The 15,501-nt window shown below is 40.8% G+C and overlaps 1 protein-coding gene across 1 annotated transcript; it reads right to left on the reverse strand.

Moving 5' to 3' along the window:
* Positions 1–2,624: 2,624 nt before the first annotated feature.
* Positions 2,625–15,209, reverse strand: pla1a (phospholipase A1 member A). The gene is made up of 11 exons (XM_070837942.1): positions 15,143–15,209; positions 13,582–13,804; positions 12,214–12,391; positions 10,959–11,067; positions 9,009–9,110; positions 8,254–8,346; positions 7,859–8,041; positions 6,821–6,910; positions 5,730–5,835; positions 4,152–4,307; positions 2,625–2,956 (listed from the first exon to the last, which is right to left on the reverse strand). Exons 1-11 carry the CDS (start codon positions 15,207–15,209, stop codon positions 2,866–2,868), a joined length of 1,398 nt encoding a protein of 465 aa, XP_070694043.1. The 3' UTR covers positions 2,625–2,865.
* Positions 15,210–15,501: the final 292 nt, after the last annotated feature.

The raw sequence follows: 15,501 nt of genomic DNA on the forward strand, positions 1-15,501 counted from the left end.
AGAAGATATTCCTTTTATATTTGTCTTTGACTTATTATTATTATTATTTCGCCCCAAACTGAGATCTTTTCCTAAAGTAGTTTTGGTGCCTAAATCTAACCAACCTGCAACTGAAAAATAGTAAAAGAAAACGTATCAAACTTAACTAGACTTATAAATAATGAATGTGTTTTATTATTATTACAACAGGATTTAACCCTCAGACTCTTTAATTTTAGTTCTGTAACCAAACTATTGAGCCACCACACCTACAGCAGCTGAAGAATGAAGTTATCGATAAATCAATATCAATAAAGTTATTACTGGGTGTAAATAGACGCTCCATATCTTTAATGATCACTTACTTGATGATTGGTAGCGTCAGTTGATCACTCATAGACATTAAACTATGTTTTCTACATCATTTAAAAGGATTTCTTAAGTGTCACTGACTTCATCACCTATAATCTCTAAGATATAACTTAAAATATTAAGTTCATGTAATTACAAACATTATCATGTCGATCCAACTCATCAGAATAATATTTGCAAGTCGAAAAGTTTATCTAAATCAATACAATTAGATTCTTTATTTTGTGATTCAAGCCATCACATTTATACAGTTTAAGTGGCACTGATGGACACTAATGGATGGTATTTACACAATCAATACTTTAACAGCCAATAAAACGCTGAGAGAACATTTACACTGCGTGTTTCTGCAGCTGAAAGCCGACATTTGGTAAAACCTGATCTAAACCATGACAGAGGAGGACGGACCGTCTTCACTTACCGGCACATTAAATGTTGTTTTATGTTATAAAAAAACAGATTCTGTGATACTGAAACACGTGAATTTTGGTTTTCATCTCACTTATATTTGATGTTAGAGCTGTTTGTTTGATTTGGACTTGACTTCACCTCATTTAATTGTACTTTTCTCACAAATCATTTATTGTCAGTGTTACAAAGAGCACTGGTTTAACTCAGTGAGGTTATAACTCAGTTTCTACCCGACTGTCGCTGAATAGTTTGTACATATTTAGTTGGTAATCAACTAAAAAAAGTGACGATATAAGAGATGGGATGCTTAAAATCACACTGATTTCTTAATCCTTCCAACATGTGGAGAACTGGTAGTTTTATATAAACCTTTTTCAGTACAAACCTTCATCCTGACGGTGGATTTCCTCCATTTCACTCTCATGTTTAGCTTATTTATCCGAATGCTGTCTAAGAGCTCATCACACTGATTCTGATCTTCTTCAGGACGACATCTTGCTTCTCTCCAGATGATATAATGGATGCCTGTTTTTTAATTTTTGTAACTAACTGAGTATTTAATACACACGTGTATACTGTGAAATGCTTCATTTGTCTGTTGTTGACTTCCAAAACAGAAAGCTGGGACTAAAATGAAGAAGTCAGTGTTTTCATGGGGCCAATGTTTCTCCATAAAGCTCTTTGTGTGCAGTGAAAGTCTAGTTTGTTTTCTGTGGCTGTCGACTTCCTGTCATATCTGTAACTCCACACCGAGCTCATAGCACCCTGATCATACTCATCATCATTCTTCATACTCAAGTATCAGCAGCTTCCCGTGTTTCATTTTGTCCAGTTTGTTCTGGATGAGCAGCAAAAGCTCCAAAAACGCCACAACTACAGACGAGACACAACTGCAAAGACATGTTTTATTTCATGCACTTGGTCATTTTTATCATATTCTGCTTCCACATATTCAAAATACACATTTACACACATCACTTTCTGTCTATGAGAAACAAAGCTGTGTATCAGATATTACCATATTTCTGATGTTTCCTAGCTGGGGATGATTTGCACACTATCTGCCTTGTTTGAATTAGTTATTTTGTGTTCTTCTTTCAGACTCGAGGACAGAAAATGTCCAAAATACACATTTAGGTGTTTATTTCACTTCACTGTGTCTTTTTGCGTCTGTAGTTTTCTCCTAAATTCACATCTTTAAAGGCTGTTTTTCTCAAAATCGTTCACTCTGATCCAGAAATCTCCACCTCAGCGGCACAAACAAACACCAAACTCTCCAGTTTTATTCCTCCTTCTATGATCTGATGGTTTTCACAGAGGACTTTGGTCATGTATCATCCACAGCCTGATTTGTAGGACATTTTATTCCTAAAAAACGTGGTGAAAATTGCTTTTTTTTAATTGGTGTCGACAGTATTTGATTGAAAAAAAGATTTCTTGTTTTATAATCTTTGGCTCTAAAATCTCAACACAATGAAACAAGAGTTTTGTTTCTGTTCTGGAAATATGTTCAAAATGTTGCATTTTTAATTAGCTAATACCTTATTTGCACAATTAAACATACAATTTCCATAAAACTTGCAATAAAAAAACAAAAATTGTCTCAATGTAAGTAATCAGCCAGGGAAGTTTCATGGTCACATTAGTTCAGTAGTAGTTAGTTCACCTGTAGTGTCTCCATTTAAACACCAGCAGAGAAAAGCAAAGCACAGTTAACCCGTTTATTCGGCAACACCAAAACTACATGTCAGAAAAAAAACAACCACAAGACACTGGTGACCTGGAGCATCCTGAGAGCAGATCATAGAAGAAATCTGTTCTCTTCACTGGTTCATCATCATGAATGTTATAATGACGGGAGATCAGCGGATTAGCAAACTATGTCTAGACTGCATTTTGTCAGTCAGTAGCAGGACGAAGAATAAAAATATTAAATAAAATAGGAGCTTCCTCTCCAGAGTAAAATGGTTCTTTGGCTCCGCCCACTGAGGTCTGACTCTCTGGTCACATGAAACAAAGCGGTGAAGGTGTGAAACTGACTTCATGTTGGCACGGTGGACTTCACTGGAGGCCTTTCAGTGTCTTTTGAGTGCACCTCTGTCTTTAGAACAGGCCGCACACCTGCACAAAGTCATGTGACCACGGCGCTCCACGCCTGATGTTGATGTTGTTCACGCAAAGCGGCTCCTCTCTCCTGCAACAGAAACACACTGAAATGTAACATGAACTGTTTCTTTAAAGAGAAACTCTAATATTTTTAAACCTGGGACATATTTGTGCATATTTTAGTTTCAAAATGGCAAAATAGGTACAAAAAGTTTTGGAATTGCAGTTTACAACGGGTGGTGAACTCTAATGTAATCATTTGGGGCAACTGCACCTGATCACAGTAGGTCCACTAAAAGTGCTTGTTTGATCCACTGACAGGCTCAGAGTGTTATTCTAAGTGTGTGACAGCATCATGGAAAGGATCCCTACAGAGAGAGACCTGGAAGATCCTTTTGGTTTAACCGCAAACAGCCGTTACATCGGATTATTCAAACCCACCAGACTCCATTGAGAAAAACACTAATTTTAACTCACAGAACATAGGAGTTGATGGTTTACCGAAGCCAAAATCGGTTAGTTTGTTTGAGTTATTGTGTGCTACACAAATATTGTGTTGGATTCTAACTAACCATTACCACACCATAGTCACACAATAGCACAAACAAGCCAACTGACTGAGACAGTGGTAGATTAGCAACTCCTGTGTAAAATGACTGAATTTGTCAATGGAGTCTGGTGGCTTTGAACCGAGCGATGTAACAGCTGTTTGTGGTTAAACCAAAAGGATCTTCCAGGTCTCTCTCTGTAGGGATCCTTTCCATGATGCTGTCACACACTTAGAATAACACTCTGAGCCTGTCAGTGGATCAAACAAGCTCTTTTAGTGGACCTACTGTGATCTGATTACACTCTCTCTAACATTATCAGATGATCTATTTGACCAATTCCAAAAGTTTAGCCTTTAGTACATATGTATACATTTAGTATATTATTTTTCTCTATTTTTCCTCCTCTAAAGCTCAGACCACATACTTATGTTGGGTTTTAATGTATTTTTACATGCATCTCCTATAGACTGACACCAAGCCGAGCGTTAGGATGCTTGTATGATGGTGCCGTGACTCTTCCTCCTTTTTTAGTTTCCTTGGTGTGGACAAGAACCAAATGAGGAAGTGTTTCTGATCTCCTCTACGTGGTGGCTCAACAGAAACAGGCCTCTTGAACCTTGAAGTGATTTACAGGAAACAGAGGAATAAAATCTACCAGGAGGAGGTAGAACAGATAGTCAGATAGTCGTTGTGGAGGAGGAGGAGGAAGAGGAGGAGGAGGAGGCGCTGCACCTGAGAGAGGGGAGCTCGGAGAGGCAGACAGATTTGACGTGGACGTCTCCTTGTCTGTAGAACCGAGCTCCGGTGTTCTTCAGCTCGATGGAGTAGATCTCACACAGAGCAACAGAGTAAGCCATCACCGTCCTGTACACTGTCGTATCTGTCTGCCTGCAGCACAGAGACAAACACTTTCAGGTACTAAACATCAGAGACGACAGTTATTGCCTTCTGTGAGGCTCATTTGAGGCATCGAGGAGGCAACTTCAAGTCTTCCTCATCTATTTCATTTTGTTACACTTCATTTTTTCTTTTAATATAAAGATACAGAATGAAAATCTGTTTATAAGAGGTGGAAGTAGCCAACGTGATGGATTTGTTGTTTTGAAGCCTCCAGTTTGGCTTTATGGGCGCCGCCATCTTGGAGCCAGAAGTGACGTTCACACAGAGCCCTCCTCTGATTGGTCAGTGAGCAGGTAGCCCCGCCCTGAAGTCTAAATGGACCATAATTTACTAAAAGAACATCCTGCTGTGCTGAAGAAGACTGTAAACTAGAGACTGAGAGCAGAAACTCATCAGGAAAATGTTCACAGACTTCAGTTTGGAGCCAGTGGAGTCGCCCCCTGCTGGACATTAGAGAGGATGCAGCTTTAAGGCTCTTCAGCATCGGCTTCAGGGGACACCGACACTCCTCTTGTACTGTCTAGAAGTACGAGTTGCGTCCACACAGTAAAAGCAACAAATCCAGTCTTGCAGTAAAGTAAATAAAAAGTGAAACAAGTCTTCCTGAGGACGTTTCCTCTCTCGACACCTCCGCCGCTGTGTCCTGCACCTGGCCGGGGCGGCTACAGCCTCCAGCTACCCCTCCACTAAAAATACAGGCTGCCAGCTCAGCTTTTCTGGGAGAAACAACACAAAATAAATGACAGAACTAGTTCTGAGATGTTGCTCAGCACTAGGAGTTCTTCTGATTTTGCTACGAGTGTTTGTAATAAGATTAATGATGAGGATCATGGAGTAAGTAAAACCTTAATCTGACCTTTAGCTGGCGTTTATCTCGGACTCCCGTCCTCTCATCACTTTTCTTTGTGTCACTAGTATTTTAAAAGTCCAGAAATTCAGATTGTCCTCTCTTTCAACAGTCCTGCAATAAACCCTGTTTCTGCTCTCAACCTGCCCTCTTTGATATAAATGGGGAAATAACAGAGACGCCTGTCAGTGTGACACAGTACAGTTCAACTGCACCACAAATACATCCTCCTGGATGACCCTGCAGGTCCCACTGGAACTGGTGCAGGGCTGCTTTAGTTTAATAAACTGGAAACAGCAGCAGACACTCTTTGAGCCAGAGGATACATTTCAAAGCATCTGCTAATGAATTTATCGATTAATCATTTGGTCTATAAAATGGCGACAAGGTGCCTAAAATTGCAGTAAGACAAAGAAAAACAGCAGATGATTTAGTCTCTATGTTTTTGATTCATTCTTTCACCTGTCAGACTTTTGGTTTTCCTACAAATGAATCTGGCATGTTAACAAAAAGGCCTTGTTTGGCCTCTGGGGAAGTAAAAAGTAACCTCGTGAGGTACCTACAGCCTGAGTCTCTGCTCTTTTCCCAGGTTCTCCGTCCTCAGCGTCACCTCCACCTCAGCGCTCTTATCCAGGGGAGAAACCTCCATCTCCAGCAGGATGTGATGAGCTGGGCAGAGAACCAACAACACAGCGGGAAACATGTTTTTAGTGCTTACATACGTGTTCCTACGACATATGAGACATATGTTTCTTATGGGAATATGAATATTACAGCTAACATGATCTCAGTCAAAGCTGAGATCTGTTTTTGACACATGTTGGATTGGAAATGACTGGTAAGTACAAAAACCTTTGGAACTGGTCCAGTAGATTCCCTCCTCTGACTGCAATAGCTGCAAAGTAAAAGTAATCCTTTGAGGCAATTGTGCCTGATCACAGTGGGTCGCTTGGTTCAAAGCCACCAGACTCCATTGAGAAAAACAGTAATTTTACCTTGCAGGACACAGGTGTGGCTGGTCTACTGCTGCCTTGATCCTTTTATTTGTTTGGGTTGTTATTTGTTTGTCCTATTGTGTATTGTGTTACAGGACAACCCCATAAAACAGCAAAGTCACACAACAACACAAACAAACTGACTGATTGAGACAGTGGTAGACCAGCAACTCCCGTGTAAAATTAGTGTTTTTGTCAATGGGGTCTGGTGTGTGTGCTGTTTGTGGTTAAACCAAAAGGATCTTCCAGGTCTCTCTCTGTAGGGATCCTTTCCATGATGCTGTCACACACTTAGAATAACACTCTGAGCCTGTCAGTGGATCAAACAAGCACATTGATCAGGAACAGTTGTATTGATGGACTACATTACAGACATTGTATTCTGCTGGCTGAGGTGATCTACTGATCAATTCCAAGAGTTTTCGTACCTACCAGTCATTGAGAACCAAAAATATGTAAAAATGGGGCCCAGGTTTAAAAATATCAGTTATCCTTAAAGGTCAGACACTGATTATCAAACAGATCTGACCAATGTGACTTTACGCACTATTTTCAGGGACAGTAACTGTAAATGACACTAATGACATTCGCACAAGCCACCAAGTTTTCTCTCAACTTTGCTGTGATAAAAAAACACACACACACACACCAGCACTCACCGCAAAAAGGTGGTGAAGAAGAAGTGAGGAGGAATAGCTTCTGCTCTTTGGGAATTGGAGATATGGCTATCCCACTGTTTTCGGATAAACCTGATAAAACACACAAACACACACACACACACACACCTATGAGTGAGGGTCATACTGTAGGCCTACACACACACACGTCACACACCTAAAGGGCTCCCTGCGCTGTGCTTAAACTGTGTCTCTGTATCAGCGTGCGTCGGCCTATCAGCAGTTGAGATGATAAGAAGCCGCCAAAAGCTGTCACATGGCGAGACTGAGGCCTGCCGGCGTATCTGCCGGTGACACTGAGACTGAACAGAGAACCAAACAAGCTGCCCATTTATACTCTGATACTCTTTTATTCTCACTCATCAGCAAAGCAATGATGAAATACTCAAATAAAGGACCCATCAGTACACCTGGCTGAATAACAGGTGTAGTAATAGATGGAGGAGCTGCATCAGCAGTAACAGTATCATATCATACCTTGGTATATTGGTGCATAACGACGAAACAGGAATGTAAAAGATAAAAATATCTATCTGCATTTAAAAGATGAGCAAGAAGAAAATGTTGTTAAAAGCAGTAATGTTTGATTGTTGTACTATTATATATTCAATCAGTTGATTATTATTCCTCATGCTGGTTGAGGTGGAGCTCAGTTTGAACTTTTTAGTGTTTCACCTGCTGATTTTCTCCATTGATCCATTTGGTTTGGGAAAAATAGTGAAAGTGGTGAGAAAAGGTGTCGTCACCATGAGCCACAAACCTCTAAGTTATTAAAAATCATTCCAAGGAGATGCAGCACTTTTAAAGCTGGAAACATAAAGTGAAAAATCAATCGATTTCAGTCAATCGATTGATTTTCTAATAGTTTCAGCTGCACTTGTATCTTATCTTATATGCATCATATCTTATTTTCTCTTTTCACTCCCACCCTTTATGTTTTTTATGTTTCTGGCCCATTAGAATAATTAAAGCAGAAACCTGAACACACCTGAGCTGCAGGAGCTCTCAGGTGTTTCTTACCTATACGTGGACACGCCCCCTTGAAGACGTCACAGTCCACACAGCGTCCCTTCAGGAAGTCCTCATAGCTGGAGCACGGGATCCCCACCAGAGGGCACGAGCCGTTCAGCGCGCTCATGTAGACGTGCAGCGCCCTCATGTGGTCACATATCACATAACCGTACACTGGAAAGTAGACAAGAACTGACAACACACAGAAACACTAAGGGAGCCTCAAGTCTGGAGACCACCACCTCCAAAGTTACACTTATTCAGCATCAACAAAAGGTGTCGAAGTGGGCTGAAGCTGCTCATCCATCACCTGAAGCTCATTCATAACCTCTGGATGAGAAAGTAAGGAGCCGTCTCCGTCCGTCAGCCTCCTCCTTTGGGGTTTTAGTGAGTGCTGAACTTACTTGAGGCAAACCTGGAGCGGGCACATCCAGTCTGGTCCTTCCCTCCGTTCAGGAAGAAGTCCACGTGACCGACAGGGATGGAAATACCGAAATCTGATGCAGAGGAAAACCTCATTAATGCTTTCTTTTCTTTATTTACACATATTTTTTTTAAAACAGGTAGATGTGAAGGCCTTAAAATCCTCTGGCAGCATATTACAGGAAATAATAGGTTTAGATGTAAACAAGACAAGATGTTAAAAGCCAGAGTAAAGTGCTCCACAACAAGTGCATCCCATAAACACGGGTTTAATACATACAAGTACACACAACAGATATTCAGTCACTGCTGTGTTGTCTCACTTCTACATGTTTTGATGTTACGATGTGTTTTTGTAGAGACTGACCTGTACGATCCCTTTTGTTTAACTACAAACAGCTATTAGGTCATGCTGTTCCAATTCACCAGACTCCATTGAGAAAAACAGTAATTTTACCTTGCAGAGCACAGCTGTGGCCGGTCTACAGCTGGAGTGATCGGTTTGTTTGTTTGTGTTATTGTGTGTCACACAAATGTTGTGTTGGATCCAAACTGATCCTATGAACTAATAAAGTCACACAATACCACAGACAAACTAAGTGATCAAGGCAGCTGTAGTTCAGCAACTCATTTGTAAAATTACTGTTTTTGTCAATTGAGTCTGGTGGCTCTGAACTGAGTAACAGCTGTAGAGATCCTTTCCATAATGCTGTCACACACTTAGAAGCTGTCTTACAGTCAGAGTCGGTGTGGATGGCATCGACAAACTGAGCATCGGAGGGGTCGAGGCGGTCGAAGGTGTCAGCTCCTTTAAACATGGGTCCTGCAGGGTCGAGGGCTGGACGACAAGGAGGGAAACAGACATTAGGAGTGAATGAATACAAAGTCTGGATCTCTGATAGTGAAAGTGTTGACTAACAGATTTGATATTGTTATTCTGTATTTCCATTTTACCTTAATACCTTAATTGTGGCCTTTTGCCTGGTTTTCAGTTTGAGTTTCTTGGTTTTAGGTGGAACCCTAAACACTTTTTTGTTGACTACCTGGATGAAAGCTGCAGGACTGATGTGAGAAATTAAAGCTACTGTTGTTAAATATCAGCAATCAGTTGAGAAAATCAGGCACATGGGAGCAAAATAAAGTAGAAACAAAAGAAAATAGAGATACCGTTAATGCATACAGGACAGATTTGGTTTGATTTAGTAGAAAATTACATTTAAATGTGATAAAAAACAAACAAACAAAACCATGTCTTGACCTTCCTGCATGCTGAGCTGATGCCTGAACTGAAACTGCTGTTGATTACATAAAAACAGGAAGCAGGAGGTTTTGTACTTCTCATATTTATAGTTCCTGAACTTTCTAGTTGTGAAAAAACACTTTCACAGAGTGTCTTCGTACACGCAGCCAGACGAGCGGCTAGCTGGTTATTTACACCCGATCGGGTCACGTAGCATTAAGTTCACCCAGAATAACAGGGTCCAGTCCTGTTTTTAGACTTAGCTGACTTATAGTTATAGTTTTCTTTTATCATGATTCAAGGATCTTTATGCCATTTCCACATGAGATGGCACAAACTGTTTATCCTTTATTTATTGTTGGTTTAATTCAGGTACTAATCATATAATTTAATCCATCCCTCCTTTATTTCGGCTGTATTTAGGCCTCCTATTGACATGTTTTTGCTGCTACCAGGTTGCTATTTTATTTTATAAATAAAACGTATGCTTTAGGTAGAGCTCTCTCTGGTTCCAGTTTATTCTGGGTGCTTTGAGCATTACCTGCTCACATTTAAGCACCAAACACCGCTCGGTTAGGTTTAAGAAAGGCTCCTGGTTTTGGTTAGAATAAGAAGACAAACAGAAATATAAGATGTTCTGTCCAAATGGCCACAGTGGCTGCTCCACCTCGGGTGGAAACAGCATCACTTTATGATCATCAGTGAAATCTGTGTTGGTTGTTTTCTTCAAAGCTTATTTTGTATTTTCCAGCTTCCCGTCTTGACAAAGTCCCGCTCAGCGTCTGTGGCTCCTTTGAACAGCATTCAAACTCGCACCGGCCTCCCCACTCAGACAAGAGGACCCAATATAAACAAGCGAACAGAGGCTTATTGTTACGAGTGTCTTTTTTCTGGCTACAGGGGGGCTTGTAGCATCAGAGTGGCTCTTATCAAAGTGCCGTTGTCCTTTGAAGAGGCCCTGCTAATCTCCCAAGGCCTCACTGAGACACCCCCGAGCTGCTGCTGCTGTTCTCCTGGTAGACGGAACAGCAGAATAACAGCAGCTGCCATCCGTTTATTTTTCCATTCCAGCTCTCTCTCATGGTTTTGTTAGTTATCTGGTAAAGAAGGGATGCAGCAGGACTTAGATCTCATCGATTGAGATTTTATTTCATCACATATATAAGAAAAAAGCCACTATTGTGCTGTTCACACCCACAGCGGAGGACTTTCAATCTACTTTATAAGATTTATTAAGTTTTCTTCTGTTATTATCAGTTCAGCTGCAGTTTGGTTAGGTTTAGGCAACAAAACTGGTTAAGGTTTAAAACTATTAAGATCATGGTTTGGGCTAAAGTACAAATATAAAAAGTAGGGTACGTTAAAAGTAGAATACATGTTTGTGTTTCCAGTTTAACTTTATGAACGGGACATGATCAGTCCCACGTGCAGACGGTCCCAGCTTACCTGTGATCCGTCCGATCTTCCCCTCGAAGAGAGTCCCCACAAAGCCAGCGACGTGCGCCCCCAGGCTGACCCCGATGAAGTGGAAGGACTCCAGTCTGCATCCGTGTGTCTGTTGGACGAGTCGGTCACAAGCCACAGTCACTGTGATGTTCACCTGAGTCAGTTTCTTTTAGGTTAAATGATTATTCTTGGCTTAAATGTGTTTATAGTTCTTGTTTCCCTGTTTGTTTATGTGAGAGCAGCCGATTCTGATTCTGAGAGTTAAGATATTTTATTACAAGAGCAAAAATACAGCAACATATTTAAAAACAATCAGTGGCAGCCATGGTAGAAACATGGTGAACCTGCAGGGAGGATCTGAGGCTGCGTTATAATAAAACTACAGCTTTATTATCATCAATATTAAATTAGAAGACACAACAGCAGGTCAGGTTCAGTGCACACTGTAGAATATACAGGGGATTATTCTTAATATGCACAACATTTAACAAGATTAACTACACGTCTTCGCTGAATACTTGATTCTGATTATTTCTATATAGCAGTTCTGACAGCGGAGGCAATAAAATAATTTAGAATCAATTCTAATTTCTGCCAAATTAAGTCGTGTAATTTTTAACAAATGGCTTCATTATTCATTTAAGTCGTTATTACAGGACACAGTTTTGATCTCTGAAGCTTCTCTCATTAATCTAAGACATCAAAATCTTATTATGTTTGACCATTTGTTTAATGATTCCATGTTTTCTGTAGCGTTGACTGTTCTTGTGTATGTTTGTCACTGTGCGTTTTTTCATTCTTTCATTTCCTGTTTTACTTTGTTGTCCTCATTTCTTTCTGTTTCAGACGCTTCACTTCCTGTCTGCTTCCCGTCTGTGCTTCTGGTGTTTCTACCTGTGTTTTTAATCTTTTCTTGTGTTCCTCGCTGAGCCTTTTTACCTTCTCCTCCATGGGTCTGTCAGCCAGATCACCAGACTGATCACCGGTGCACTAAACCTTTTTCTTTTTTAACATGTTTAGACTGTTTTTGATTCCAAACAGTCGATATTTGAGTTGTGCCATTGGGTCTTTTGTCTTTGTCTACATCAGGAGATCACAGGTCTCTTAAAAAAAGATCATAATGAGATTACTTGTCTTAATAAAAGATAAGATAAGATAAGATATTCCTTTATTAGTTCCCACGACGGGCAGAGTATCAGCAATAGGAACAAAATATCACCTCCAATATTATATCACCCCCCAAAAACATTCTCACCTGCAGCTGGTTGATGAGGACAGAGATCTGCACGGCCACCTCCTTGTAATTCTCCACCACCAGGTTGTAGGCGAAGGAGGCGCCGTAGACCCAGTCCACCACCACCACGTTCACGTCCTGCGCCCCGAGCAGCGCCCGAGCCAGCTCCTTCACCCAGGACGGCTTACTGCCCAGGGCCCTGAGGGGGGGCATCACAGGTGGAAGCATGTGGGACGACATTCAGGATCAGTTATGGCTAAGAAAACCAGAGCTGGTGCACCAAAAACATCAGGATCTTCTTGTGGAAGCATCAGGATATGAAGGGAAATAATAAATCCTCACTTTCTTTTAATGTCTACTGTTTCCTGACTGCATGAATAGACACACACTGGTCAATTTGGAGATTTGGGGCTATTTTACTTTGTCTTCTTTCAAACTAGTGGAAAGAAAACATCCAAAATACACATTTAGGTGTTTATTTAAATTCACTTTGTCCACTTTTGTCTGTAGATTTCTATTTTAAATCCACATCTTTAGAGGCTGTTTTCTCAAAATGTCATAGTTGTTGTTACCTGGTCGGTGATAACAGATTTAACGCTGGCATGTTTAACACCTTGTGTGTTAATACTGCTGTTCATTAACATGCTCCGTCTCTATCACATGAACAAACCATCAATAAATATCAATAAGAGCCTGATTTACAGAACATTTTATTCCTAAAAAATTGTGATTTTTTAAAATTTCTGTACAAATCTTTGGCTCTAATATGTCAACATTAGTTAATATGTTAATCTGTTTAGTTTATTGATCTATAGCGTCTCCCCTTAAAGAGACTGACCATGACTCTGAACCGTAGACTATAAGGAACTAAAAATAACACAACACGCTTTGCTTACATCAAAACTAAACGATGAGAAGCTCAGAGTTTGATATTCTTTAGAGCAGACTTGATAGATGACATCTTGACTCATGTGAGAAAGAACCGATCTCGTCTGTAAATGATTAAACCATCAAACGTGTGCTCACTTCGTGGGGACTTTCCAAAAATGGCTCACACCCCAGTTTGTGTGGGTTTAGTTAAGTTTGGTTTAACAGTTCTGGTATTTCTCTGCATTCATGATTCAATAAGCAACAATTAAAGCAGTCCTCAGCTTCGTCAGGACTGTGTGGGTGTGGTTTGACTGGATGTGACGGACTGGGATCAACCGTCCTGTTTCCTGATTGGTGCATAGAAGAGCCCCGCCCACTTCAAACCGGTACGAAGAGCACAAACAAAAAACGTGAAAATAGAAATTTGTCAAAGCAGAACTGCTGTGACTTCATGGGTGTTCGTGCTGGACGCCGTCACTCGAGGTCAGAGGTCACCGGATCACGGAGCGCTCTCCTCACCTGTACCCGTGGATGATGACCTTGGTGGGACGCGAGGCGTTGAAGTAGGACGGCTTCTGAGCGTCGGTGAGAGACTCCTGGTCGAACGCCCGTGCACAGTCCACGTTTGCCCTGGTGAGCAGCAGGTACTGGACCTGCAGCTTGGCTCTCTGCTGCCGGTACTCCTGCCAGGTGGTGTTGTTGAGGTCGGCGCACTCGTCATCGTCCTGCCTTTGCTCCGCACCTGGTCGATCAGAGGGACGCCGAGGCTGAGTGGGACACGAGAGCCGACTCACACTAGTCTAACATGGTGAAATGTAAAGGGACAATCTGCAACGTCCTCAAGATTAAAGATGTTTTTGTGCCTCACATGATGTTCTCAGTCACAGACAGATGAATATAGAAGAAAATATATAAAAATGAAATAAAGGTCTATAACATGGCGGTGCTGAACACATGATTCTGCCATGGACGCCATTTTTAAACCTTTTCTAAATCAATAAAATCGTTTTCAAGTCAGTATTTTGGTTGATTAGTTTTGCAATAATGTTCACTGTTCATTATCATTTCCATAAGGATCTCTATATATATATCTATATATCTATATATATTTATCGTCCCAGGGGTTGGTGCTTATTTACAGCCAAACTAGAGGGCGCTGTTTCAAATATTTGTTCTATCAGACCATTTCCTGTCAGACACACAAAACTGTTGCTGTTGTTTTTGTCGTAAAAGTTTGTGGACTAATAATTCTTTCATAATCAAACATTTCGTAAAAAAAGAGGAAGGTAACAGCTTTAATTTTAGTTTAAAGAGGTGAGGCAGCAGCATCAAACCTTTGTGAGGAGCTCAGGTGGTCGTCTCACCTGTGACGTCCATCAGATGTTATATTCATAACGAATTGTTATAAAACTGTGGCTTTAAAATTCCTTCATTTGGCCTCATTATTGTTTTAGAGACGGTGATTCTGTTCATTTTAAATCTGACTACAGGGACGACCAACCCAGTGTAAGTGAGTGTGTTTGATGGTTAATAACTTGCTGTTAAAACAAGTTATAGGATTTAAAATGAACCCATTTCAGTCCTTCAGCTTCGGTCTGATGTCGGAACGACAGCTTAGAGATGACAGACCCTGTTCTCATGTGTGACGCTGCTGATATTCATCCTTAAAAACAGTCACTGAACCATTGTTTGACCTTAATTATGATAAAAAATGATTGAAAATTAATGTTTTTTAAGATCATGGGGTCCTGATTTCAGTGTATTTATGAGATGATGTAATCTTGAAATTTGTGTTATTGTTTAGTTTTCAGTGAGGGCTATAAAGTACAGTACTTAAAACTATAAAAGACACATCTTTATCAGTCAAATTCATTGTTTTACCTTAGTGAATTGTTCCATAATGCTGTATTACTGTGCGTACTCATGCTGTGTTAAGTTATCACAGCAGTTTATGACAAAGCTCAATCATTTTTTTTCTGTTTCACTTAAACATCTTTGTGTATCATGTTTGGAATCACATGTGAAATACCAGAAAGAGTCACAGAGAAGAAGAAACCGTGGTCATGAGGAGACAACTTACCCACCACCAGTGATGTGACGTAGACCATCAGAACACAGAGGAGGACCGGTTGGTGTTCCCACGCCATGTCTGCAGGAACACAGAGGTTTAGTCGGTGCTTAGCGGCGCTCAGCTGCTCTGCTCAGCCCCAGATTGGTGGCTGGAGATCAGCTCCTGGCTTGAGAAAATCCCTCCCTGTGCAGAGCTGTAACTCTGGAGAGACCGCTCAGCCTTTAACTGGCAAACAGCGGGCACGAAGCCAGGCAGGAACCCACAGAAAAACGTCCTGGAGACTCCAAAAATAAATCTTTTTTAGTTTGCCACGTTTCTTTTCTTGTAAAGCTGCACTTGAAAGGATCCAGAACAAACCGCCCTGTGTC

The sequence above is a fragment of the Pempheris klunzingeri genome, chromosome 10, assembly GCF_042242105.1.
Source record: "Pempheris klunzingeri isolate RE-2024b chromosome 10, fPemKlu1.hap1, whole genome shotgun sequence".
In the NCBI taxonomy this organism is placed as follows: domain Eukaryota; kingdom Metazoa; phylum Chordata; class Actinopteri; order Acropomatiformes; family Pempheridae; genus Pempheris; species Pempheris klunzingeri.